Here is a 25,742-nt window from a genome sequence, read left to right as displayed (position 1 = left end):
CCAAGGGAAATTTTTTTTTTTTTTTTTTTTTTTGAGACAGAGTCTTGCTCTGTCACCTAGGCTGGAGTGCAGTGGTGCGATCTCACTGCAACCTCCACCTCCTAGTTCAAGGAATTCTCCTGCCTCAGCCTCCCGTGTAGCTGGGACTACAGGCGCCTGCCACCAACCACACCCAGCTAATTTTTTGTGTGTATTTTTTGTAGAGACGGGGGTCTCACCACGTTGGCCAGGCTAGTCTTGAACTGCTGACCTCAAGTGATCCGCCTGCCTCGGCCTCCCAAAGTCCTGGGATTACAGAAGCCACTGTGCCTGGCCCCAAGGGGAATCTTTTAAAGACAAGAGAAGTTCCCATAAGTTGTCTTGAAACCAAGGGTTATAAAGAGCAAAGGTTAAAAGAGTTTGCTCCGTTGCTAATGTTTTTGTGAGGGCTTCTTCAGGGCCTCTTGTTAAGCGTGACATAAACGACTCCATTTGGGTAACGGCAAGTGTCACGGGGGGAAGAGACCAGCAGAAAGCTTAAGATGACCCCTAGGAAGGCAGGAGGCCAGGGTAACAGAGTTAGACGAGCCACGTGCTAAGCAGGACGTCACTGCCGGGGAGCGCCCTCCAGACACGCAGAAATGCCCCAGTCAGGACCGTGGGAGGCAGCGGACTCGCCCAAGGGGCAGGGGGAGCCTGGCCAGGAGAGAATGAGGGAGGGGCCGGGAGTGAGGTTCGGCAGGGGAGAACCCAGGCAGGGAGGGCCTCGGGCGGCCACGGACGCCTCTTTGCCATTTTGGACGTTTTTGGGGGAGGACAACCCGCGCAGGAAGAGCAGTCATCTCAAGCTGACCTCCAAGGCTACCGGGTTCGAGGGCTGAAGCCGGGTCTGAAAGCCCCGACCCGCCTATGGCATGGGGACTGTGGGTCCAGCCGGCCGCTTGGCCCCCTCGCTCGGCCCTGGTCCAGGCGCAGCACTCAGGCCCCGGGGACGATGAGATGCGGCGCGGCCAGCTTAGTTCGCGGTAGAGGCCACCCCAGCCCGGGTGCCGCCTGGTAGGGTCCGCGACTTCGGGAGGGTCCGGCCCTTCCCCCGGCCCCCGCGCCTGGGTGAGGCCCTGGGCTTCTTGCCGGTGACCACGCGGCCAGGGTGGCCCCCAGCCCAGGACGGCGCCCAAGAGTTTCCCAGCCCCAATCCCACGCCGCGGGGACTCCCTGCCAACATGGCGGCGCCGCCCGGGCGCCTCCCCGGGTCCCGGGTATCTGCGTCTCCCGTGAGGGCGTGGGCAAAGCCGGTGCAGCCGGACGACAGGAGACGAGAGAAGCCCAGCTCCAGACCGGTGAGGCGAACCACGTGGGAGCCCCAGACAGCGACCACGCCCCAAGAGGAACCAAGGCCCGCCCTGTTGCTACAGCTACGCTCCGAGCGCATCTGTGGCGGCGCAAGCGCAATGAACCTGAGGGCAGGACGGAGTCGCAGCCGTTCTCTGACGCAGCCGCCGTAGAACGCGTAGAACGCAGTCCCGTACGCTGGAACGTGCGGAGACAGGCGCAGGCGCAGAGGCCTCATAGAGACGTGGCGCATGCGCAGTCGTGTATCCGTGCGATGGACGGGCTGTTGACGGCGGTGCAATGGCTGCCTGCGAGGGCCGGAGAAGCGGAGCTCTCGGTTCCTCTCAGTCGGACTTCCTGACGCCGCCAGTGGGCGGGGCCCCTTGGGCTGTAGCCACCACCGTAGTCATGTACCCACCGCCGCCGCCGCCACCTCATCGGGACTTCATCTCGGTGACGCTGAGCTTTGGCGAGAGCTATGACAACAGCAAGAGTTGGCGGCGGCGCTCGTGCTGGAGGGTGAGGTCCGCGCCGGGCTGACCGGGGCCCGGGGCCGCTGTGCCTGCCGCCCTCCCAGCCTGCGCCTCCTAGCTGGGCCTGGGCGGGCGGACTCGACTCCCCTGGCGCCGCCCTCTCCACCCCTTCCCTGCAAAAAGGGGCAAATGTGCGTTCCGGGTCGGGGCTGCAGCGGTCTCAGCGGTCCGAATTCTGCGGGGCGGTGATGGGAGGAGGGCTTGGAGACCCAGCAGGTTTTCAAGGCTTCGTTCGCTTTTCTGCAAGGTCCTGGCCCAGGCGCCTGCCCCTCTTGGAGCAGAAACCGGAGGTTCCCCGTGGTGTATGCTCCCCTCAGTACTGTGAGAAATGAGCCCCTCTTGATTGGCTCCTGGTGTGTTCGTGGTGGTCTCAGGACGAAGGGCATTGATAACCGCATCCGGACCCATGCATCGCCTGGGCGGTGCCTGGGTTACATCTGTGGGAATCGCGGGAGTCTTTTTCCACTGCTGATGAAATATGACGGAAATGTTTCTACTTTTTTTTTTTTTTTTTTTGAGACGGAGTCTCACTCTGTCACCCAGGCTGGAGTGCAGTGGCCAGATCTCAGCTCACTGCAAGCTCCGCCTCCCGGGTTTACGCCATTCTCCTGCCTCAGCCTCCCGAGTAGCTGGGACTACAGGCGCCCGCCACCTCGCCCGGCTAGTTTTTTGTATTTTTTTAGTAGAGACGGGGTTTCACCGTGTTAGCCAGGATGGTCTCGATCTCCTGACCTCGTGATCCGCCCGTCTCGGCCTCCCAAAGTGCTGGGATTACAGGCTTGAGCCACCGCGCCCGGCCTTCTACTTTTTTCTTATTCACATGTCATCTACACTACTGTATTAATGATATCTGTAGTATATAGTCCTAGCAATGTTCCTACTCCCTGCTGAGGGGAACTTTTCCCCATTCAAAATAGAGCTGGCTGGGCACGGTGGCTCATGCCGCGTTCCACCCACTACACTCCAGCCTAGGTGTGACAGAATGAGACCCTGTCTCAAAAAAAAAAAAAGGGCCTGGCGCGGTGGCTCAAGCCTGTAATCCCAGCACTTTGGGAGGCCGAGACGGGCGGATCACGAGGTCAGGAGATCGAGACCATCCTGGCTAACACGGTGAAACCCCGTCTCTACTAAAATACAAAAAACTAGCAGGGCGAGGTGGCGGGCGCCTGTAGTCCCAGCTACTCTGGAGGCTGAGGCAGGAGAATGACGTAAACCCGGGAGGCGGAGCTTGCAGTGAGCTGAGATCTGGCCACTGCACTCCAGCCTGGGCGACAGAGCCAGACTCCGTCTCAAAAAAAAAAGAAAGAAAGAAAGAAAATAGAGCTGAACACTGGATCTTCCTGCATTCCTTATTGTCGTCACAATTTGTGACAGTTGAGACTTTCCATATGATATATTCAGTAAGAAATGTCATTCTCTGTACCTCCCTTAGAAATGGAAGCAACTGTCAAGATTGCAGCGGAATATGATTCTCTTCCTCCTTGCCTTTCTGATTTTCTGTGGACTGCTCTTCTACATCAACTTGGCTGACCATTGGAAAGGTATCAGAAATACGTGTACTTGAAAATGGTATCTGTGTTGAGATTTGGTTGGGCAGAAGCACTCTTGCATTCTACCTTAAACAGCTCCAGGAGGCATATATGGCAATGAATTGGCAAGAAATCAAGATAAAGAGAAAGGTAGAGCTGTATTTAACCACCTGTCTAGAACACAGACGTTAATTTGATGCTGTCTGACTGCTTTCTAGGCATCTGGTGTAACTAGTGATATGTCCAGCCTCCCTCATAGAGTAAGTCAGCTGGTGGGCTTGAACTCTCAACCTAAATAACCACACTACTTTCGTAACACTCCTTAGCGTGTATTTGGAAAAGACCAGGCAGAGTTCTGGTGAGGACATAGAGAATCTCTTGTCAGTCGGTCTAAGATGCTTCTCTGGGGAGCAAAGCTAAAGGACTCCTGCCCATCTGCCACACGCTGGATGTCCCTGAATGGAAAATAGGAAGGCAAAAGATTAGAGGTTCTGTGTTATGGATAAGGACACAAACTGCCAAGTGTTTTGAAAAAGATTTCATTCCCTTGGGCTATTGTTGAATTAATTTCAGTCACTATCGGGTCTTATAATGTTGATTTGTAATGGATAGCACCTGCCAAGCGTTTTTATGAAGCAGTTTAAATCTCTTGTAGGCCTTGTGGCATATTTGAAATAAAATAGCTTCTCTTATTCAGCTCTGGCTTTCAGGCTAGAGGAAGAGCAGAAGATGAGGCCAGAAATTGCTGGGTTGAAACCAGCAAATCCACCCGTCTTACCAGCTCCTCAGAAGGCAGACACCGACCCTGAGGACTTCCCAGAGATTTCATCGCAGGTACTTTGAGCAAATGGTGTGGAGTTATAACTGGGGTTCAATCCAGAGGCATTTTAAACCATTGAAGATGGAAAATAATTATTTTTCTTTACCATTTGTTACCATGTGTTTACCTCTCTCTCGTTCTGGACTGGTCGGATAATACTTGGGGAAAGAGAGGCATAGTCTTTGCTTCATTCTTCTTGAAGACCAGCCATGGCCAGTTCCCATTTTACTTCTGACTGTGCAGTGTCGAATAAGACAGATCTGTTTCCTCTCGAGAAGCCACAGCTGGTAGGCAAGGCTGGTGAGAAACCAGGAACAGATGGGCAGAGGCAGGTGGCACATGGTGTACATCCTGTGTGGAAAAGAGCAGGGCACTGGTGAAGAACAGTGGCTGGTCCTGAGTGCTTAAGGGAGGCCGTGGCACTGAGGGCAAGATCTGAGGGCTGAGAAGCTGCTGGCACCAGGCAAGGTGGGGAGAGGCAGACTTGAGCCTGAGTGAAACTGCCTGAGGCAAGGAGGACCTTGACATATGCGGGAAGGTGAAATTCTCAGGGCTGGGAGAGGGAGCAGAGATTGGCTCAGACCAGCCTTGGTCCTGCAGATCCTGGAGGCAGCACTGGAGTGTTCCATTGATGTGTGCGGGAAGATTTTGGCGGGGACTGGATGTCTGAGGTGTTTACTGTGAAACTGCTCTGGCTGCTGGGTGGAGACACAGTGGAGGGCAGGAGGCCAGGAGAGCTGCCTGGCCGTGGGAAAAGCCGAGTGGTGGAAGGAGGGCTCCGCAGGAGTGGCCTTGGGAGAAAGAGGGCAGGTCTCCAGGTGGAGGGGCCAGCAAAGGCTGCACAGGCTCTGGCTTGGGGACACTGATCCATTTTGGATCTGCCCACTGTGAGATGCCTGGGAGGCACCATGGAGACCTTGGTGGGCAGGTGGTGCCAGGATCAGAGTCTGCCAGGGGAGACAGGTTTTAGGAGTCCCTAGGTACAGGTGGTTTGTGTCGTCTGGAAAGGTGGTAAGAAGGGGCCAGGCCTAGTCTGGGTGTCACCAGGCTGAGAAGATTGGGGTCAGGGAGGAGGGCAGGGGCAGTGGAGACTGGGGATGGGTCAGGAGGCAGCCGGAGAACCAGAAAAATGTCCTGTCAGTGAATGTTTGGTTCAGGAAGAACAGCCAAATCCTCAACGCCGTTGAAAACACCCGGGTGGTGCTGACCCTGGTGTGGCTGCTCGGAAGGCCCTTAGGGTGTTAGTTACTGTTGTTGGTACATCTGTGATTGTGTCTAGGAGGTGTGGGAGTGCCTGGGGACCTTCACCTGTGACCAGAGTCCTCCTCACCAGGTGGAGGTTTCACTTCCCTTCAGGGCTGTGATAGGGACACACAGCGCTTTCTAACAGCAGCCTTGGGAGTGGTAACCTGCTGAGGAACAGCTCCTGGGCTGGGAGATGGAGGCAGGCTGCTGCCCACTGGCTAAGGATCCCAGCAAGAGTGGCATTGGCCCCCATGAGCTTGGGTCGCCCTCAGACTGCCGTGGGGGTGTTTTGACGTTTTTTCTTTTTTTGAGGCAGAGTCTGGCTCTGTTGACCAGGCTGACGCACGGTGGCACAATCTCGGCTCACTGCAACCTCTGCCTCCCAGGTTCAAGTGATTCTCCTGCCTCAGCATACTGAGTAGCTGGGACTACAGGCGTGTGCCATGATGCCTGGTTAATTTTTGTATTTTTAGTAGAGATGGGGTTTCACTGTGTTTAGCCAGGATGGTCTCAATCTCCTGACCTCATGATCTGCTCACCTCTGCCTCCCAAAGTGCTGGGATTACAGGTGTGAACCACCACTTCTGGTTTTTTTTTTTTTTTTTTTTTTTTTGAGACGGAGTCTCACTCTGTCGCCTAGGCTTGGAGTGCAGTGGTTTGATCTCTGCTCACTGCAACCTCCGCCTCTCGGGTTCAAGCGATTCTCCTGCCTCAGCCTCCCAAGTAGCTGGGATTACAGGCGCCCGCCACCACGCCCGGTTAAGTTTTGTATTTTTAGTAGAGACGGTGTTTCACTATGTTGGCCAGACTGGTCGCGAACTCCTGACCTCGTGATCTTCCCGCCTCAGTCTCCCAGAGTGCTGGGATTACAGACATGAGCCACCATGCCCGGCCCTTTGATTTCTTTAACAAGAAAATGTGTCCTTTTAAAATTGCTATAAGCTCAATAGAGAGGGGATGGACAGTACCAAAAAGCAGAAGGAAGCAAGGCCACATTCTCCTTTCAAAGGCAGCATTCCTGCCTCTGAGCCGCTTCTCCAAGGGTGGTCTAGCGGGGCAGAGGGTGTAGGGTGGGAATTGGCCCCGAGAAGGTGCCGTGCCTGGTGGGAGACTCCTATTCTTGATTGGTCATGGGGCCACTGCTTCACATTCTTCGGTGTGAGGGTTTCCGCCTTTGACCAAGGTCTTTGTCTACAAATTGAATTTCCTGACTTGAAAGCCGACAGGTGCTTCCTTTCCTTCTTTGGTCCTTCCTCTCCTTTGCATATGTAGTATCATAACTGCCTGAGAGCAGACTGTGGCATTTTTTCCATTGAAAGATGTGTTTCCGCCCCTCACAAGTGACCCATAAGCCAGTACCTAGTGTCCAGGAGCAGCTGGGGTGGTGGGTGGTGAATATTCTGTGTCTTTCTCAAGTGTCGACTTGGAGACATCCTGCCTTCCAGGGACCACTTGCACCGCTTCTCCTGTTCAGACCCTGGCACTTATCTAGACCTGGTTAGGGATGAGACTATGTTTAGGCCAGATCCCTTTCTGTTAACATTTTACTTTGATTGATTTCAATTTTTTTTTAAGTTTTAAAATTATATTTTAATAGAGATGAGGTCTCACTATGATGCCCAGACTGGTCTCCAACTCCTGAGCTCAAGTGATCCTCCTGCCTCAGTCTCCCAAAGTACTGGGATCATAGGCATGAGACACCACACCTGGCTGATTTCAAATGTTACAGGGACTTAGGAGAGAAAATGGGAACATTGAGAAGGTATAAAGGGGAAAACACAGCCATACATTACCCCTGTTTCCAGTCCAACTCTTGAAATACTTGGTATATGTCTTTCAATTTATTTGACCAGGTGTGGTGGCTCTCATCTGTAATCCCAGCACTTTCAGAGGCCAAGGCAGGCAGATTGCTTATGCCCAGCCTGGGCAACATGATGAGACCCCCATCTCTACCAAAAAAAAAAAAAAAAAAAAAATTAGCCAGGCATGATGGTGCATGCCTATAGTCCCAGCTACCTGGGAGGCTGAGGTGGGAGGATCGCTTAAGCCAGGGAGGTTGAGGCTACAGTGGGCTATGATCCAGCCTGGATGACAGGGAGACCCTGTCTCAAAAAAAAATAATATAATAATTTTATTTGGATAAACACATGTATACATAATTGAGGGTTAGGGTCTGGATTGGTATTTGAATACACACATGTATACGTAATTGAGGGTTAGGGGCTGGATTGGTCCCTATTTTTTTTTTAATGCACATGAGAATGTTCCCTTTCATGCAGATTTTTATAGCTCTTCTCCATTGCTTGGATAAACTGTCATTTCTAAGTCATATATCTGTTGATTCTTTCTTCATTTGTAAACGTCCCCATTACATCCATAGTACATAAACTATTAAGAGTTAAAGGTTGTGAATATTTTGAAGTCCTATGATGTGTATCATGACACACTATTTCCGAATTTGCTTCCCCTGCTATGGTGCTGAGAGTAGCAGTCAGTGGTACCCTGGCAGCACTGGGCATTCTCGTGTTGGTAATGTTTCCAATGCGACAGTCAAAAACTGGTGCCTGCTTTTCATAGACGTTTGTGTGTCTCACCTAGAAGCAGGGACACTTACAGGACAGGAGAGGTGATGAGCGGCCGTATGTGCTCGCATCCCGGAAGCTGTCCTTATCCTTTGATGACTCTTAGGAATTTCATATTTTCCTTTATTATTTGTATGACTGTTGTGAGTTAGAATATTTCATCCTTTACCAAGTATGCTTCTTATGACTTCATCAGACTTAGAAATTAGTTTTAGAGAACTTTGCTATATAGTAGCAGTAATCAATTAGAAAATATTATTGAAAAGAGATCTCAGCAGGATGCAGTGGCTCATGCCTGTAGTTCCAGCACTTTGGGAGGCCGAGGCAGGCGGATCACTTGAGGTTTGAGGTGAAGAGTTTGAGACCTCAGCCTGGCCAACATGGTGAAACCCTGTCTCTACTAAAAATACAAAAATTAGCCAGGCGTGGTGGTGTGTGACTATAATCCCAGCTATTCAGGAGGCTGAGGCAAGAGAATCGCCTGAACCTGGGAGGCTGAAGTTGCAGCAAGCTGAGATTGCGCCACTGCATTCCAGCCTGGGTGATAGTGAGACTCTGTCTCGACAAAAAAAAAAAAAAAAAAGGAAAGAGATCTCCATCACAATAAGAAGAAAAGAATGCCACCAAGTTCACAGGAATAATCCTGATATTAAAATACATAAGGTCAGTATGAATAAAAGTATAACACTCAAGGTATTTAAAAAGATCTAAATAATTAGACATTTTATTTTTGTGCTATAAAGATTTAAGTGGCCGGGCGTGGTGGCTCACGCCTGTAATCCCAGCACTTTGGGAGGCAGAGGCGGGAGGATCACGGGGTCAGGAGATTGAGATCATCCTGGCTAACACGGTGAAAACCCCGTCTCTACTAAAAACACAAAAACAGAATTAGCCGGGCGTGGTAGCAGGCGCCTGTAGTCCCAGCTACTCGGGAGGCTGAAGCAGGAGAATGGCATGAACCCAGCAGGCGGAGGTTGCAGTGAGCCAAGATCACACCACTGCACTCCAGCCTGGGCGACAGAGCAAGACTCTGTTTCAAAATAAATAAATAAATAAAAGATTTAAGTTCTCCCTAAATTAATCTGTAAATCCATTGACTCCCTATCAAAATTCAAACCTCTATTGAAAATTTGGGAATAAAACTAAAACTCAGATGAACGTCCCTACAAGATCATAAAACTGTGATCATTGAACCCATAGTGATTTTTTTTTTTTTTTTTTTTTGAGACGGAGTCTCGCTCTGTCGCCCAGGCTGGAGTGCAGTGGCCGGATCTCAGCTCACTGCAAGCTCCGCCTCCCAGGTTTACGCCATTCTCCTGCCTCAGCCTCCCGAGTAGCTGGGACTATAGGCGCCTGCCACCTCGCCCGGCTAGTTTTTTGTATTTTTTAGTAGAGACGGGGTTTCACCATGTTAGCCAGGATGGTCTCGATCTCCTGACCTCGTGATCCGCCCGTCTCGGCCTCCCAAAGTGCTGGGATTACAGGCTTGAGCCACTGCGCCCGGCCGATTTTTTTTTTTTTTTTAAAGACAGAATCTCACTCTGTTGCCCAGGCTGGAGTGCAGTGGCACAGTCTTGGCTCACTTCAACCTCTGTATCTCAGGTTCAAGTGATTCTCCTGCCTCAGCCTCCCAAGTAGCTGGGATTACAGGGATGTGCCACCACACCTCGCTAACTTTTTGATTTTTTGTAGAGGTGAGGTCTCACTTTGTTACCTAGGCTGGTCTGGAACTCCTGGGCTCAAGTGATCCTCCTGCCTCGGCCTCCCAAAGTGCTAGGATTACAGGTGTGAGCCACCGCGCCTGACCCTCGTAATGGTGATTTAAGACTAGATGATCTTAGTGATGTAATTCTAATAGTTTCTTCCGACCTTCCACTGTGGACTCAATAGCAGGGAGATGAAGAGGACAGTGATTGCTCGACCTGGTGGGGAAGAGACTAGACAAACACACAGTGGAACTAGTGGCTCACATCTGTCATCCCAGCACTTTGAGAGGCCGAGGCAGGCAAAAAAAAAAAAAAAGGCTGGGGCCAGGCGTGGTGGCTCACGCCTGTAATCCCTACACTTTGGGAGGCCAAGATGGGTGGATTGTTTGAGACCAGGAGTTCAAAACGAGCCTGGCCAACATGGTGAAATCCTGGCTCTACTAACAATACAAAAGATTAGCCTGGCATGGTGGCGGGTGCCTGTAATCCCAGCTACTTGGGAGGCTGAGGCAGGAGAATTGCTTGAACCTGGGAGGCAGAGGTTGCAGTGAGCCAAGATCGTACCACTGCACTCTAGCCTGGGCAACAGGAGCAAAACTCTGTCTCAAAAAACAAACAAACAAAAACAGGCTGGGCACAATCGCTCATGCCTGTAATCCCAGCAGTTTGGGAGGCTGAGGTGGGTGGATTACCTGAGATCAGGAGTTCGAGACCAGCCTGGCAAACATGGTGAAATCCCGTTTCTACTAAAAATACAAAAATTAGCCAGGTGTGGTGACACGTGCCTGTAATCCCAGCTACTGGGGAGGCTGAGGCAGGAGAGTTGCTTGAACCTAGGAGGTGGAGGTTGCAGTGAGCCAAGATTGCACCATTGCACTCTGGCCTGGGTGACAAAGCAAGACTCTGGGATTACAGGCATGCGCCACCATGCCTGGCTAATTTTTTGTACTTTGAGTAGAGATGGTGTTTCACCATGTTGGCCAGGTTGGTCTTGAACTCCTGACCTCAGGTGAACCACCTGCCTCAGCCTCCCAAAGTGCTGGGATTACAGGTGTGAGCCACCATGCCCAGCCATAAGTAGTCATTCTTTCCTTTAAAAAAAAAAAAAAAAAAGTGGAACAATCTAAACATCCATCAGTAAAGAAGTACAAAATTATGGTTTGGGCCGGGTGTGGTGTCTCCAACCTGTCATCCCAGCACTTTGGGAAGCCAAGGCAGGAGGAATTCGTGAGGCCAGGAGTTTGAGACCAGCCTGGGCAACGTAAGGAGACCCTGTCTCTATAATAATGAAAATCAAGGTTTGGCAATACCACAGAAAACTGAGGCCATAGGAGAGAATGAATTTGCCTCTAGACTCAGGAGGAACTAAGCCTCGGTCCGTGACACAGTCTGCAGCTTTCCCACGCTCCTGTTCACATGGGGAAGGAAGCAGAGGATGGGGCTCTGTGCCTGCAGGTGTGGAAACAAGGAACGGGGCGGTGGGGGTGGCCAGAAGACCCGCATCACACAGCAGGGGGGCGCCTGGCAAGGGGAACCCAGCTCCATATGTCATGGGAAGCTTTGTGCTTTGTAGTGAGGATGTGGGCGCCTTACTCACGTTGCGATGACTGTGCGGGAGGCCTGGGGACCCAGAGCTGTTGCTGGAGCTGGTGTTTGCTGCAACCCTTTCTTATGAAGCCTTTAGGACCTGTGAGAGTTTAGAAATATTCCCACCGCGGGAGGGGCTGAAGCGCTTTGCCTGGGGCCGTTTAGCCAGCTGGCAGTGTCCCCAGGCTCCTAAGGAGCTGTCTTCTGAAGCTGCCTGTCGTGTTGAAAAACGAAAGTAATTTAGTCTGAGGTGAGGTGGAAGCTCAGTCAGTGAGGTGTGGGCTGCACCTGAGGGCGTCCCGTAGAGGGAAAGAAGGGCAGCTCGCAGGCGCCCCATGATTTCCTGGGTGACTGATTTCTCTACAGAAGTCACAAAGACACGTCCAGCGGGGACCACCTCACCTGCAGATTAGACCCCCCAGCCAAGACCTGCAGGACGGGACCCAGGAGGAGGCCATGAAAAGGGAAGACGTCCCTGTGGACCCCCGCCCGGAAGGAGATCCGCAGAGGACGGTTATCAGGTACAGAGCGCAGGGCAGGCTGCACACCGCAGCTCAGGGCTTTCTATTCCAAAAAACAAGAGCACAAAAACACATTGTGTCTGAGATCTATTTTCCTTTGAAACTGACAATGTATGCTCTATCATCTGTCTTCATCAACCTTAGATTACAGAATCGAAGTTTTAAAACTGGAGGTCAGAGCTAAATTAGGTCCCCGATAATGTCCTCATGGTATGCAATAATGTCTCAGAACATTTTGTGTGGTGTGAAGGGTGCACGGGTGGGTGGGGATGGGGAGCCAGGCTCAGAGGTGGACACTGGCTGCCCGGGCCACCTCCTTTCCCGATCCCCATCTGGTCGAGCAGAGAGCAGAGCGAGAGGGAGTTGCCCGGTGCCCAGGCTCCCAGGGTGCTGTCCTCTGCCCGGTTGGTCAGGTCCAGGTTGTGGATCCCAGTGAAGCTTTGTTCGGTGCTGGGGCATCTCAGCCTCGTTTCTGGCTCGCTCCATGTTACGCTCTTAGAAACAGAGTTGATGTAATTGAGGCGGAAGGCAGGGCTCCCCGCAGGCGTCCTGTCTCCCCCACAAAGTGTGGGCCAGACCTGAGCTCTGCTTTGTGGACAGAGCCAGGGCCAGTGAGGGCTGCTATGCAGGAGTGGCCTGAGACAAGCGCCGTCAGCCATGAGAGATGGGTTCTGAAGAAACGGGCCCAGAGGCCCTGAACTCAGGCGCATGGTGAGAGGCGTGGATGTGTGCATGTGAGTGGTCCTCACTGCCAAGAGGAGAATTTGAGGGCCACTGCACTCTAGTTAGCATTGGCATGAATGCAAGGAGACCTTACTTCCAGAGCAAAAGAGCAATTGACCTCAGCCTGTCAAAAGTGCCACATTGGTACTCCCAGCATGTAAGCCATCCGTGGATGTAAGAGGCCTTTCGCTGAGCATGGGACAGATTCACCACAGGGCCCCACGAGAACGCTCAGGCCCAGCCACAGCTAGGAGGTTGTGCGGAAAGCCCTCTACACAACCTCGTAACTGTTCCTGATGGCCATCGGACGGAACTCTGGATGGGGAGTTTGAGTGGCCATGCGTCTCGTGTGTAGGGACAGCCCCCGTCTGTGTGGCCATCCTGGCATCCTGGGTCCACCTCACTGTCATTAGTGCCCCTGTTTGGATGACAGATTCTCTGGACCTCCACCGTAGAGACCCCCTGCCTCTGGCCTCTGCAGAGGTATTTCTCATGATTCTCCAAGCTCTGGTCTCTGACCTCGGCCAGCTTTGACCTTGGAGCAGTGCTGTGGTCTTGACTCTCAGGCACAGGAGCTCAGGACTGAACTGTGTGTTTCCTGCCACTCAGCAGCCTGCACCGCAGGAAGATGGGGCCGTGATGGGTGCAGGGCCCTGCCTTGGCTGTGGGTGTGGAGCGTGGGGATGGGAAACACAGAGCCACACGTGTTTGACGGCAGCTGACGCCCTTCCTTCTCCCCCAAAGCTGGAGGGGAGCGGTGATCGAGCCTGAGCAGGGCACCGAGCTCCCTTCAAGAAAAGCAGAAGTGCCCACCAAGCCTCCCCTGCCACCGGCCAGGACACAGGGCACACCAGGTGAGGCCACGCCTGCACCCCTTCCTCCCCAGGCGCTCGGGGGCTGGTGGCTGATGGGTGCAGGCTTCGTCTCAGCCGTGGTGGGTGCCCCCAGCCCTGGTGTGCACCTTGCCCTTCAGCATCCCCCTGCTGAGTCCTCACTGGCTCTGCAACCTTGGTGACACCATGTGGCTCTTGGCCTACTGTCCCTGAGCATGTGGCTGCAGAAGAAGGTGTGTGTGGGAGATTTGTGTCTGGGCCAGGCTGCCCCACGGGATCCCTGGAGACTGCTGCCCATGCTGCATCCCTGGTCTCGGCCTGGCCAGTCCCAGGCCGCTCTGCGGGCTGCTTTATTCTGAGCACCATTTGTTGGGAGCCTCCCAGGTGCGGGCCTTCGGCCAAGCTCAGTGCATGCCGGCCTCTTTCAGCCTCATGACTGTAGGGTCCAGCCCCACAGGGTCGGTGGGTTTTCCCCCCATGTGCGGAGACGAGGGATTGTAGGAATAAAGACACAAGACAGAGATGAAAGAAAAGACAGCTGGGCCCGGGGGACTACTACCACCAAGATGCAGAGACCGGTAGTGGCCCCAAATGCCAGGCTGCGCTGATACATATTGGATACAAGGCAAAAGGGGCAGGGTAAGGTGTGAGTCATCTCCAGTGATTGACAAGGTCACACGAGTCACGTGTCCACTGGACAGGGGGCCCTTCCCTGTTTGGCAGCCGAGGCGAAGAGACAGAGAGAGAGGACACAGCCTACGCCATTATTTCTTCACATCAGAGGTTTTTAGTACTTTCGCTAATTTGCTACTGCTATCTAGAAGGCAGAGCCAGGTGTACAGGATGGAACACGAAGGCGGACTAGCAGCGTGACCACTGAAGCACAGCATCTCAGGGAGATGGTCAGGCCTCCGGGTAACTGCGGACGGGCCTGACTGATGTCAAGCCCTCCACAAGAGGTGGAGGAGTAGAGTCTTCCCTGAACTTCCCCAGGAAACGGGGACTCCCTTTCCCGGTTTGCTAAGTAGTGGGTACTTTTCCTTGGCACTGACGCTACCGCTAGACCAAGGAGCCCTCTGGTGGCGCTGCCCAGGCATCACAGAGGGCTCACACTCCTGTCTTCTGGTCACTTCTCACTATGTCCCCTCAGCTCCTATGTCTGTATGACCTGGCTTTTCCTAGGTTATAGTTGTAGAGCGAGGATTATTATAATATTGGAGTAAAGAGTAATTGCTAGAAACTAATGATTAATGGTATTCATATATAATCATATTTGTGATCTATATCTAGTAGAACTGTTCTTACTTTATATATGTTGTTAGACCAGAACAGCGCGTGCCCTCGGTCTCTCACCTCGGCACCTGGGTGGCTTGCTGCCTGCACATGATGCCCTCTGACACGGTACACCAGTCCCCCTCCCATTCTCCAAATGGAAAACCAGGGCTGAGGCCGCCACCGCCAGAGTCGTTTGCTTGTCTGTGGGACTCATGGCAGATCGCTGAGTCTGGAACCCTGCTCTCATCATGCCCCCAGGTGTCTCTGAGGTGGGGAGGGAGCCCAGAGCCGGGACTCCTAGCCCCAGGCCTGTGAGGGATGTGTAGCAATCTCTGCGGCATTAATGAGTGCAGAGGCAGAGCCAAGCCATGAGCACGAGGAGGCCTCAGAACCTTTCCTGAGAGGACGTGTGGTATGGTGCCATTACACACGTGTCAATCCACAGATTAGTCAATGTTGGCTGGGCGTGGTGGCTCACGCTTGTAATCCCAGCACTTTGGGAGGCTGAGGTAGGAGGATTGCTTGAGTCCAGGAGTTCAAGACCAACCTGGACAACATAGTGAGGCCCCATCTCTACAAAAAAAAAGTATATATATATATATATTTGAGACAGAGTCTTGCTCTGTCACCTCACTGTAACCTCCACCTCCTAGGTTCAAGTGATTCTCGTGCCTCAGCCTCCCGAGTAGCTGGGATTACAGGCACCTGCCACCACGCCCAGCTAATTTTTGTATTTTTAGTAGAGATGAGGTTTCACCATATTAGCCAGACTGGTCTCAAACTCCTGACCTCAGGTGATCCGCCCACCTTGGCCTCCCAGAGTATCGGGATTACAGGCGTGAGCCACTGTGCCCGACCAAAAAAATAGCATTAAAAAAAGAGTGACCAAGGCGACTCTAGTGAGTCTGCAGTGTGAGTCTTGTGGAGCATCTGAAGCCCATAGGGCAGAATGAGTGTGTGAGTCGAGGGTGTTTGTGTCAAGGTCTGCACCCATCAGCGTTTCACATTCTGAGTTGGCACCACGCTCACCCGCTGCTCCACAGGCTCCACTCTGCTGTCCCAGCGCCCTTAGGGCAGCCAGTCTTGTCCCTTTGGCCAGAGGCCACCGAGGCCCAAGGAGGGCGTGCCTGCCCAGGCGCCAGGCGGAGGTGCGCAGGCCCCAGGCTGGTGGTCGGGTGCCAGGTGCCATCCTGTGTAGCCTCCGGAGGCCTCAGGCCCTTGGCAGACTGTGTTCTCCCTGGGGGCTGCTGCAGCCTCTGTGGCCCTGCCCTTTGCTGTGCCCACCACCGCTCTTCCCGTCATCCCAAACTCACGGTCATCTTTGCCCAACGGGGGTCACAGCAGCGCTCTGCCTGAGGGTGTCCATCTGTGCCGAGGCCCGCCACGGCCTGTGCTCTCTCTCCTACTAGCGCATCCAAACTATCGCCAAAAGGGCGTGATTGACGTCTTCCTGCACGCATGGAAAGGATACCGCAAGTTTGCGTGGGGCCACGACGAGCTGAAGCCTGTGTCCAGGTCCTTCAGCGAGTGGTTTGGCCTTGGGCTCACGCTGATCGACGCACTGGACACCATGTGGATCTTGGGTCTGAGGAAAGGTACCTGGTGCTTTCTGGGGAGGGGCTGAACCCTCTGGGCCTCGTGTGCTGAGGCAGAGTGTGGGTTGCACGTGGAGTGAGCGCTGTGGTTTGCATCTGACCATGGGTTTTCCCTTCCTCTGGGTGCAGGAGTGGACGTGCTGACTATGGTCAGTTCCTGTCCTTCTCCAGCCACCCAGGGCACACACAGGGCAGCTGTCCCCAGACCTCTGCAGGAGTTGAGCGTGGCCTCTTTGGGGGACGTCCAAGGGGCACTTCCAGGCTGTGCTGCTCTTGGAGCAGGGGGTGGTGGGGATGAGTGACTGTGGGCCCTGCTGGGTCCAGATCTCAGCAGTGTCCTTCGTAGACCAGCATATCCATTTTGAATTGGGAGTATGCGTCTTCAGTTATTTAAGCGATATTTTAAACATTTACCTAATTTTTTGAATAGGTTGAAGACCACCAGTAAATTGCTTGTGTGATTTTTTTGTATCATGGCCTTTGATTGTGACCCATTTGTGGTCACAGTGACTGCACTGCTGACTCTGTTTTATTCACAAATGTTGGAGACTTCAAGATTTACCCCCTTGAGACGGGAGGTGATGTTGAAGCCCTGCAGCAGGGGAACGATAATGCCCCAGAACGTGGGTTTGTTTTTTATTTTTTTGTTTTTGCTTTTGTTTTTGAGATGGAGTTTCACACTGTTACCTGGGCTGGAGTGCAATGACGCAATCTCGGCTCATTGCAACGTTCGCCTCCTGGTTTCAAACGTGAGTTATTTGGAGACAGTCTTGCGACGTGGCCCAGGCTGGAGTGCAGTGGCACGATCTCAGTTCACTGCAGTCTTCGCCTCCCAGGTTCAAGCGATTCTCCTGCCTCACCCTCCCCAGTAGTTGGGACCACAGGCACACACCACCACACTCAGCTAATTTTTGTGTTTTTAGTAGAGATGGGGTTTTGCCACGTTGCCCAGGCTGGTCTCGAACTCCTGGGCTCAAGCTCTGCACTTGCCTGAGCCTCCCAAAGTGCTGGGATTACAGGCGTGAGCCACCATGCCCAGCCAAACGCATTTTGAAGATTGAAAATGGACAGATCATAGGAAAACGTTGGACCCATCCATTTGTCTCTGCATCCTTTACTGTTTTGTTATAGAATTTGAGGAAGCCAGGAAGTGGGTGTCGAAGAAGTTACACTTTGAAAAGGACGTGGACGTCAACCTGTTTGAGAGCACGATCCGCATCCTGGGGGGGCTCCTGAGTGCCTACCACCTGTCTGGGGACAGCCTCTTCCTGAGGAAAGCTGTAAGTGTCTCGGGGTGTCCTGCAAGGAGACAGTGGACGCGCATTCAAGGAGTTACCCCTTTCGTGGACTTGTGGGGATGTGACTGTTTTCCTATTTCCTCTTTGAGTCTGTTTCTGAGCCCATATTCGTGAGCTGATGCAGCCACTTTGATCACCACTGACCTTGTAGAGACATTCACTCAGTGCAGTGGTGCCCGTTTCCTTTGCTGCTGTGTCGGCCCCAGAGAGCCTTCAGCATCACCACTGGGGCCAAGGGGGCGAGAGTCATGACGTGTAGATGAAGCCTCTGGGTGACCTGAAACGTTGGTTCTCTGCTCTGCTCTGCTCATATGCCAGGAGGATTTTGGAAATCGGCTAATGCCTGCCTTCAGAACACCATCCAAGATTCCTTACTCGGATGTGAACATCGGCACTGGAGTTGCGCACCCGCCACGGTGGACCTCCGACAGCACGGTGGCCGAGGTGACCAGCATTCAGCTGGAGTTCCGGGAGCTCTCCCGCCTCACAGGGGCTAAGAAGTTTCAGGTAAGGGGGCGGGCTTTCCGGCTGGATGTGGCTCCCTTGGAGCCACCTTTTGCTCATCACAGCAGGTGCTGTGTATGTGTGTGTGTGTGTGTGTGTGTGTGTGTGTGTGTGTGTATGTTTTCAGGTTTTTTATTGTGATAAAACACAGAAAACGCACCACCTTAACCATTTCCAGGCATGCAGGTCGGTGGTGTTACATTCACGCTGTTGCCGGCATGCAGGTCGGTGGCGTTACACACATTGACACTGTTGCAGGCGTGCAGGTCAGTGGCGTTACACATTCACGCTCTTGCAGGCGTGCAGGTCGGTGACGTTACACACATTCACGCTGTTGCAGGCGTGCAGGTCGGTGGCATTACACACATTCACACTGTTGCAGGCGTGCAGGTCGGTGGCGTTACACACATTCACACTGTTGCAGGCGTGCAGGTCGGTGGCGTTACACACATTCACGCTGTTGCAGGCATGCAGGTTGGTGGTGTTACACACATTCACGCTCTTGCAGGTGTGCAGGTCGGTGACGTTACACACATTCATGCTATTGCAGGCGTACAGATCGGTGGCATTACATTCACGCTGTTGCAGGCGTGCAGATTGGTGGCATTACACACATTCATGCTGTTGCAAGCACACAGGTCGGTGGTACATTCACGCTCTTGCAGGCATACAGGTCAGTGGCGTTACACACATTCACACTGTTGCAGGCGTGCAGGTCGGTGGTGTTACATTCACGCTCTTGCAGGCATACAGGTCGGTGACGTTACACACATTCACGCTGTTGCAGGCGTGCAGGTCGGTGGCGTTACACACATTCACGCTCTTGCAGGCGTGCAGTTCGGTGGCGTTACATTCACGCTGTTGCAGGCATACAGGTTGGCGTTACATTCACGCTGTTGCAGGCGTGCAGGTCAGTGGCGTTACACACATTCACGCTGTTGCAGGCGTGCAGGTTGGTGGCGTTACACACATTCACGCTGTTGCAGGCGTGCAGGTCAGTGTTGTTACATTCACGCTGTTGCAGGCGTGCAGGTCGGTGGCGTTACACACATTCACACTATTGCAGGCATGCAGGTCGGTGGTGTTACATTCACGCTGTTGCAGGCATACAGGTCGGTGGCGTTACACACGTTCACGCTGTTGCAGGCGTGCAGTTCGGTGGTGTTACATTCACGCTGTTGCAGGCATACAGGTCAGTGGTGTTACACACATTCACGCTGTTGCAGGCGTGCAGGTCGATGGCGTTACACACATTCACACTGTTGCAGGCGTGCAGTTCGGTGGTGTTACATTCACGCTGTTGCAGGCATACAGGTCAGTGGCGTTACACACATTCACGCTGTTGCAGGCGTGCAGGTCGATGGCGTTACACACATTCATGCTGTTGTGTGGCCATCACCTTCATCTTCAGAACCCTTTTCATCTTAAAACTGAAGCTCCCCTTCCCCATCACACAGTGACACCTCATATCCCTCCCCAGTCCCTGGAAAACACTATTCAGCTTTTTATCCTTGGACCTCACTGTGTGGAGTTCCTCGTGTGAGTAGAATCACTCACGATTTGTCCTTTTTTTTTTTCTTTTTTTGAGATGGAGTTTGATTCTGTCACCCAGACTGGAGTGCAATGGTGCAATCTCAGCAAATGATTCTCCTGCCTCAGCCTCCCAAGTAGCTGGGATTATAGGTGTGTGCCCTCACGCCCAGCTAATTTTTGTGTTTTTAGTAGAGACAGGATTTCACCATGTTGGCCAGGCTGGTCTCGAACTTCTGACCTCATGATCCACCCGCCTCGGCCTCCCACAGTGCTGGGATGACAGGCGTGAGCCACTGCACCCGCCTGATTTGGCCCTTCTCACTCAGCGTCTTTAAGCTTCATACGCGAAGACGTTTCAGAAATTCCTTTTTAAGGCTGAATATCCGCTGCGTGGCCACGCCACTTTTGTTTACACCTCCCTCCGCCAGTGGACACCAGGGCTATGCCATTTTGGCTGTTGGAAGCGCGGGTGCACACACCTGCCTGAGGCTCTGCTTTGGTTCTTTTGAGTAGTAGAAATGGAATTGCTGGATCACGTGGTAACTCATTGTTTAATTATTGAGGCCCCACCATACTGTTTTCACAGTGGCAAAACCATGTCACATTCCCACCAGCAGTGCCCAGGGCTCAGTCTCCACACCCTCGCCAGCACTCGCTGCTTTCTGTTTTGTGGGCAGTGGCCATCCCTGTGGCCCTCACATGGTGGTTTTGATGTGCATTTTTCCCAAGTGACGAACGGGGCTGGGGATTAGTTCATGTGCTTATTGGCCATTTGTGCATCTTTTTGGAGAAATGCCTGTTCAAGTCGTTTGCCCTTTTTTTTTTTTTGAGACGGAACCTTGCTGTGTCACTCAGTCTGGAGTGCCGTGGCGTGATCTCGGTTCACTGCAACCTCCACCTCCCAGGTTCGAGCGATTCTCTCGCCTTAGCCTCCCGAGTAACTGGGACTACACCCGCCACCACACCTGGCTGTTTTTTTGTACTTTTAGTAGAGATGGGGTTTCGCCATGTTGGCCAGGATGGTCTGGAACTGACCTCTGACCTCAGGTGATCCACCCATTGGCCTCCCAAAGTGCTGGGATTACAGGCGTGAGCCACTGCACCTGGCCTCTTTTTTTTTTTAAACTCAACATAATTCATCGGTTCACTGCCTGGTGTTTTGTTTTTTTGCTTTTTTTTTTTTTTTTTGAGACCGAGTCTCACTCTGTCGCCCAGGCTGGAGTGCAGTGGCCGGATCTCAGCTCACTGCAAGCTCCGCCTCCCGGGTTCACGCCATTCTCCTGCCTCAGCCTCCCGAGTAGCTGGGACTACAGGCGCCCGCCACCTCGCCCGGCTAGTTTTTTTATTTTTTAGTAGAGACGGGGTTTCACCGTGTTAGCCAGGATGGTCTCGATCTCCTGACCTAGTGATCCACCCGTCTCGGCCTCCCAAAGTGCTGGGATTACAGGCTTGAGCCACCGCGCCCGGCCTGTTTTTTGTTTTTTTGTTTTGAGACAGAATCTATCTCTGTTGCCTGGGCTGGAGTGCAGTGGCACGATCTTGGCTTACTGCAGCCTTTTCAGGGTTCAAGTGATTCTCCTGCCTCAGCCTCCCAAGTAGCTGGGATTATAGGCGCACGCCACCACGTCCAGCTAATTTTTGTATTTTTAGTAGAGACAGGGTTTCACTGTATTGGCCAGTTTGGTCTCGAACTCCTGACCTCAGGTGATCCACCCACCTCACCCTCCCAAAGTGCTGGAATTACAGGCGTGAGCCACCGCACTTGGCCCACTTCCTGTTTTTTTAATTAGGTAGTTTGTCTTGTTGAATTGTAGGAGTTCTTCATTCTGTATAGTTACTCCATATCAGAAGTGGGATTTGCAAATATTTTCTTTCATCTGTTGGTTTTGTTTTTACTTTGATTTTTGTTTTCTATTTTTGAGAGACAAGGTCTCCGTTGCCCAGGCTGGAGTGCAGCAGCCTCCTGAGTAGTTGGGACTGCAGGAGCTCGCAGCTACACCAGGCTAGTTAAAATGTTGTTTAGAAAACCTGTCTCTCTTTTGAAGAGACAGCATTTTGCCATGTTGCCCAGGCTGGTCTCAAACTCCTGGGTTCAAGCAATCTTATCACTCTGGCCTCCCAAAGTGGTGGGATTACAGGTGTGAGCCACTGTCCCCGGCCTCTTTTTACTTTGTTAATAGTGTATTTTAATAGATAACAGATGATCATTTTCATGAAGCACAGCTGGTCTGTTTATTGTTGCTCATGCATTTGGCCTTACGTTCGAATCCCTGTTCTTCTTCATGAGCTGAACACATCCCTCTTTAGAGCAACTGTGACCACTTGTGGTGAGAAGTGCAGCCCACACCATCCACGTGAGGCTCCCATGCAGACGTTTAGAAGGCGTTTCCACTGCAGCTCAGAAAATGGCCCCAGGCGCCCATGGGCACCCCCACGTCACCAGGGCCTCTGGTTGCTGTAGGTACACAGGGATAAGCAGCCAGGCCTCGAAGGCGCTTGGCGTGGGTTTGGGTGTCTGCGTTGGGTAGAGATCCGGAGAGCCCTTGCTGGGCGTGCCCTAACGTCCCGGTACCCTGTGCCCCACTGTGGGCCAGGACGGCTGGTGCTGCCGGCTGGGCGTGAGCCCTGAGGAGCTGAGGGTGGCTGTGACTTGGAGGATGAGTGGGAGCTCCCCAGGAGGGCGTGGAGCTGGGTGTTTCACATCATCAGGAGCAACACTGGGCTCAGAAGGCAGGCACACTTGCTGTCCCTCCAGAGCTGTGGCTGACGGCCAGCTCTGGCAGGCTCCCGTGAGGACAGTGCCTGTGGTTGTCAGATGCTGTCCCTTCGAGTAAGGGATGAGAGCCATCCTGAAGACGGGTCAGCTCTGTGGCGACCGCCCGTCGGGAGCAGTGACATTCAGGTGTGTTGCACTGGTGGCTGTGTGGCTGTGTGGTGTGGCCACCAGGAGCCATGTGGGCGAGGACAGCTGTGGGCCGGGCACAGAGCTCTCTGCTGGGAGTCAGTCGGTGCTGGGGCGAGGGGAGGCATAGCTCACAGAGCCCCTCTGTGGCTCACCCTGCAGCTCTCCCCAGGCAGTAAACCCACTGTCCCCCTTTCTGCCGCAGGAGGCCGTGGAGAAGGTGACGCAGCACATCCACGGCCTGTCTGGGAAGAAGGACGGGCTAGTGCCCATGTTCATCAATACCCACAGCGGCCTCTTCACCCACCTGGGCGTGTTCACGCTGGGCGCCAGGGCCGACAGCTACTATGAGTACCTGCTGAAGCAGTGGATCCAGGGCGGGAAGCAGGAGACACAGTGAGGCCCGGCCCACTGCCCCCAGCTCCCGCGGCCCCCCACTCCTGCTGCCCCTGCTCCTGCTGTCCCCCCCGTCCCACTGTGGGTCAGGAAACCGCAGCCGTGCCAGGCCTGGCCCAGGCATTTCTGTGGGGAGTGTATTCATTTACTTCTCACCGTGGCCTCTGGGGGGTGAGGGGGGCATCGTCACTGAGGGCCATGGGCTATGCAGGGTGGCACCTTCTGTCCGGCAAGGGCCAGGCCTGCTGTGCTTGTGTGGGCCCAGCATGTGCCTGTCCCTGGTGCCACCCAGGACCCGTGCACCATCCTGGTAGAGTGAGGTGACTGCTGACGTCCACAGGTTGCTGGAGGACTACGTGGAAGCCATCGAGGGGGTCAGGACACACCTGCTGCGGCGCTCTGAGCCCAGTAAGCTCACCTTCGTGGGGGAACTTGCCCACGGCCGCTTCAGTGCCAAGATGGTGAGTGTGTCCGTGGGGCCTTCCGGCCGCTGCCCCTTTTACCTTGGCTTCCGAGGTGCCTGAGTCGTGATGTCAAAAAGAACAACGAAATCCTGGCCATGGTGCCTACGTGGAGGCCCTAAGTAAACCATGGCTGCCTGGCCAGGCCTGTCTTGGCAACAGGGCAACGAGACCTTGTGTGGCACCCGGGGTGGGCAGGGCTTCCCCAGAGCAGCTCCCTCCCCCAGCCCTCCCCGTGCCCGGTGTGCAGCAGGTCCTTGGGTGGTGTGTGGGAACCAGGTTGGAGGGCCTGGCCCAGGCGGCTCCACTGTTCCTGTCAAGTGCCCTCGCATGGCCTCCCCTCCCAGGGTACCGGGGCCGAGGCAGCGCTGGGCCCCCACGTTGGCTGCCCGTGCAGCTGCAGGCTGAGGGCCGGGCCTGGGATCTGGGGCTGAAGAGACCCTCTGATTCCAGGACCACCTGGTGTGCTTCCTGCCAGGGACGCTGGCTCTGGGTGTCTACCACGGCCTGCCTGCCAGCCACATGGAGCTGGCCCGGGAGCTCATGGAGACTTGTTATCAGATGAACCGGCAGATGGAGACGGGGCTGAGTCCCGAGATCGTGCACTTCAACCTTTATCCCCAGCCGGGCCGTCGGGACGTAGAGGTCAAGGTGGGCCTGGGCCTGGGTCGGGGTCCGTCAGGAGGAGGGTGCTAGCAGGGCTGGCCTCGCCCTGAGCTCTGCTCTGCCCACAGCCGGCAGACAGGCACAACCTGCTGCGGCCAGAGACCGTGGAGAGCCTCTTCTACCTGTACCGCATCACAGGGGACCGCAAGTACCAGGACTGGGGCTGGGAGATTCTGCAGAGCTTCAGCCGGTTCACGCGGGTGAGTGTCTGTCCTCGCCCCCTGTGGTCATGGCCACCGGGCCACAGACACAGCTGGGCCGTGGGGCTCAGGCTGGCCCCACCCTTGGTAGTGGCTGTCACCTGGGTCAGGGAGGGGTGGGCTTGCTGCAGCCTCAGGGTGGCCACACTGCAGCTTGGGGGCCCCGGCATCCCCATCCCCACTGAGCTTCATGGTGTGCGGGACCCAGAGTACTCAGGGGCCGGGCACCCCTCATTGTCATCTCTCAGGACCTATCTGGGGAGGATCCCTCCTGTGGGCCCAGCATCCCCCCCAATTTCGGAGGCACGCACCCATGACTGGAGCGCCATCCCCACTGCGGGCCAGGCCCCGTTTCAGGTCATGCCCTCCACATTGGAGCCAGATGAGGCTGAGTCACCTCCTGGCTCTGCTGTCACCTTGGTCTGAGGCCCCTGCTGCCTCAGCTCCCACCGTCTGCCCTGTGTCCTGTGCCCTGTGAGGCAGCTGTGAGGCCCTGAGCGCAGGTTCTGGGGGAGGCGGTGTCTGTTGCGGTCGCTTGAGGGTTGTTGGCATCTCCAGGTGGGCTCTGGTGGAACCACAGCTTGCCCGGGGGTGGCCACCATCGAGGCACCCTCCACCCCGAGCCTGCGCTGGGGGCTGCGTGCACCATGAGGTGGAGGGCACTTTGGTGATGAGGCTGAGGGGGGTGCAGGGTGCCCCCCGTCTGGTGACGAGGCCCTGGCTGTTGTGCAGGTCCCCTCGGGCGGCTATTCTTCCATCAACAACGTCCAGGATCCTCAGAAGCCCGAGCCCAGGGACAAGATGGAGAGCTTCTTCCTGGGGGAGACTCTCAAGTATCTGTTCTTGCTCTTCTCTGACGACCCAAACCTGCTCAGCCTGGATGCCTACGTGTTCAACACCGAAGCCCACCCTCTGCCTATCTGGAGCCCTGCCTAGGGGACGGCTGCTGGCGGAGGGACTTCGGGTGGGCGGAGGCGCCTTACTGGGTCTGTGGCATTTTCCAAAGGCCCACGTGGTGCCGGCAACCGCTGAGTGGCCCGGGCTCCGAACTGGCTCTGGGCTCCCCTCGTCTCTGCTTTCATCAGGACACCGTGAGGCCGAGGGAGAGCCGCCGTCTTTGTGTGGGGCGGGGTGGGCCGGGCCACTGGAGCCTCTGCCTGCGTCCTCCAGAAAACATGAATCATGACTCACGATTACTGAAGCCTGAGCAGGTCTCTGGGCCGACCACAGTGGGCTTCGAGGTGGTCCCTGGTACTGTGGTGACCGAGTGGACAGCCCAGGGTGCAGCTCTGCCCAGGCTCGTGAAGCCTCAGATGTCCCCAACCCAAGGGTCTGCAGGGGCTGCTGTGACCCCACAGGCCCGAGGCTCCAGGGCTGGCTCTGGTGTTTACAAGCTGGACTCAGGGATCCTCCTGGCCGCCCCACAGCGGGCTTGGAGGGCTGGACGGCAAGTCCATCTGGCTCACAGGCCCCTCCAGTGGAATGGGTCTTTTTGGTGGAGATAAAAGTTGATTTGCTGTAA

General features: G+C 54.4%; 3 protein-coding genes across 6 annotated transcripts; 2 read left to right on the top strand and 1 right to left on the bottom strand.

Annotated features, from left to right (window-relative positions):
• Positions 1 to 286: 286 nt before the first annotated feature.
• LOC108542889 (uncharacterized) lies at positions 287 to 1,648 on the bottom strand. Its single transcript, XM_017893092.1, has one exon. The coding sequence runs from the start codon at positions 1,562 to 1,564 to the stop codon at positions 995 to 997; it is 570 nt and encodes a 189-aa protein (XP_017748581.1). The 5' UTR covers positions 1,565 to 1,648; the 3' UTR covers positions 287 to 994.
• Positions 1,462 to 25,742, top strand: MAN1B1 (mannosidase alpha class 1B member 1). 3 transcript variants are annotated; one of them, XR_001889394.1, is made up of 14 exons: positions 1,462 to 1,830; positions 3,277 to 3,385; positions 4,071 to 4,207; positions 11,680 to 11,834; positions 13,302 to 13,411; positions 16,075 to 16,260; positions 17,392 to 17,540; positions 17,877 to 18,065; positions 22,411 to 22,497; positions 22,703 to 22,893; positions 23,234 to 23,354; positions 23,833 to 24,005; positions 24,089 to 24,220; positions 24,953 to 25,742. XR_001889394.1 is itself a non-coding variant. In XM_017893087.1 (14 exons), exons 1-14 carry the CDS (start codon positions 1,612 to 1,614, stop codon positions 25,154 to 25,156), a joined length of 2,187 nt encoding a protein of 728 aa, XP_017748576.1. In that variant the 5' UTR covers positions 1,462 to 1,611; the 3' UTR covers positions 25,157 to 25,742. The 3 variants fall into 3 exon arrangements, 2 of the variants coding, with proteins under 2 accessions (XP_017748576.1, XP_017748577.1); XM_017893087.1 differs by having other exon boundaries at positions 23,808 to 24,005; XM_017893088.1 differs by lacking the exon at positions 22,411 to 22,497 and having other exon boundaries at positions 1,542 to 1,830; positions 23,808 to 24,005.
• Positions 18,072 to 19,694, top strand: LOC108542888 (uncharacterized). 2 transcript variants are annotated; one of them, XM_017893091.1, is made up of 2 exons: positions 18,072 to 18,360; positions 18,571 to 19,694. In XM_017893091.1, exon 2 carries the CDS (start codon positions 18,601 to 18,603, stop codon positions 19,603 to 19,605), a length of 1,005 nt encoding a protein of 334 aa, XP_017748580.1. In that variant the 5' UTR covers positions 18,072 to 18,360; positions 18,571 to 18,600; the 3' UTR covers positions 19,606 to 19,694. The 2 variants fall into 2 exon arrangements, with proteins under 2 accessions (XP_017748580.1, XP_017748579.1); XM_017893090.1 differs by having other exon boundaries at positions 18,072 to 18,494; positions 18,736 to 19,694.

Source organism: Rhinopithecus bieti, unplaced genomic scaffold, assembly GCF_001698545.2.
Source record: "Rhinopithecus bieti isolate Rb0 unplaced genomic scaffold, ASM169854v2 scaffold_23276, whole genome shotgun sequence".
NCBI lineage: Eukaryota > Metazoa > Chordata > Mammalia > Primates > Cercopithecidae > Rhinopithecus > Rhinopithecus bieti.
The sequence above is the reverse complement of the archived record's forward strand: the minus strand, read 5'-3'. Positions and strand labels throughout refer to the sequence as shown.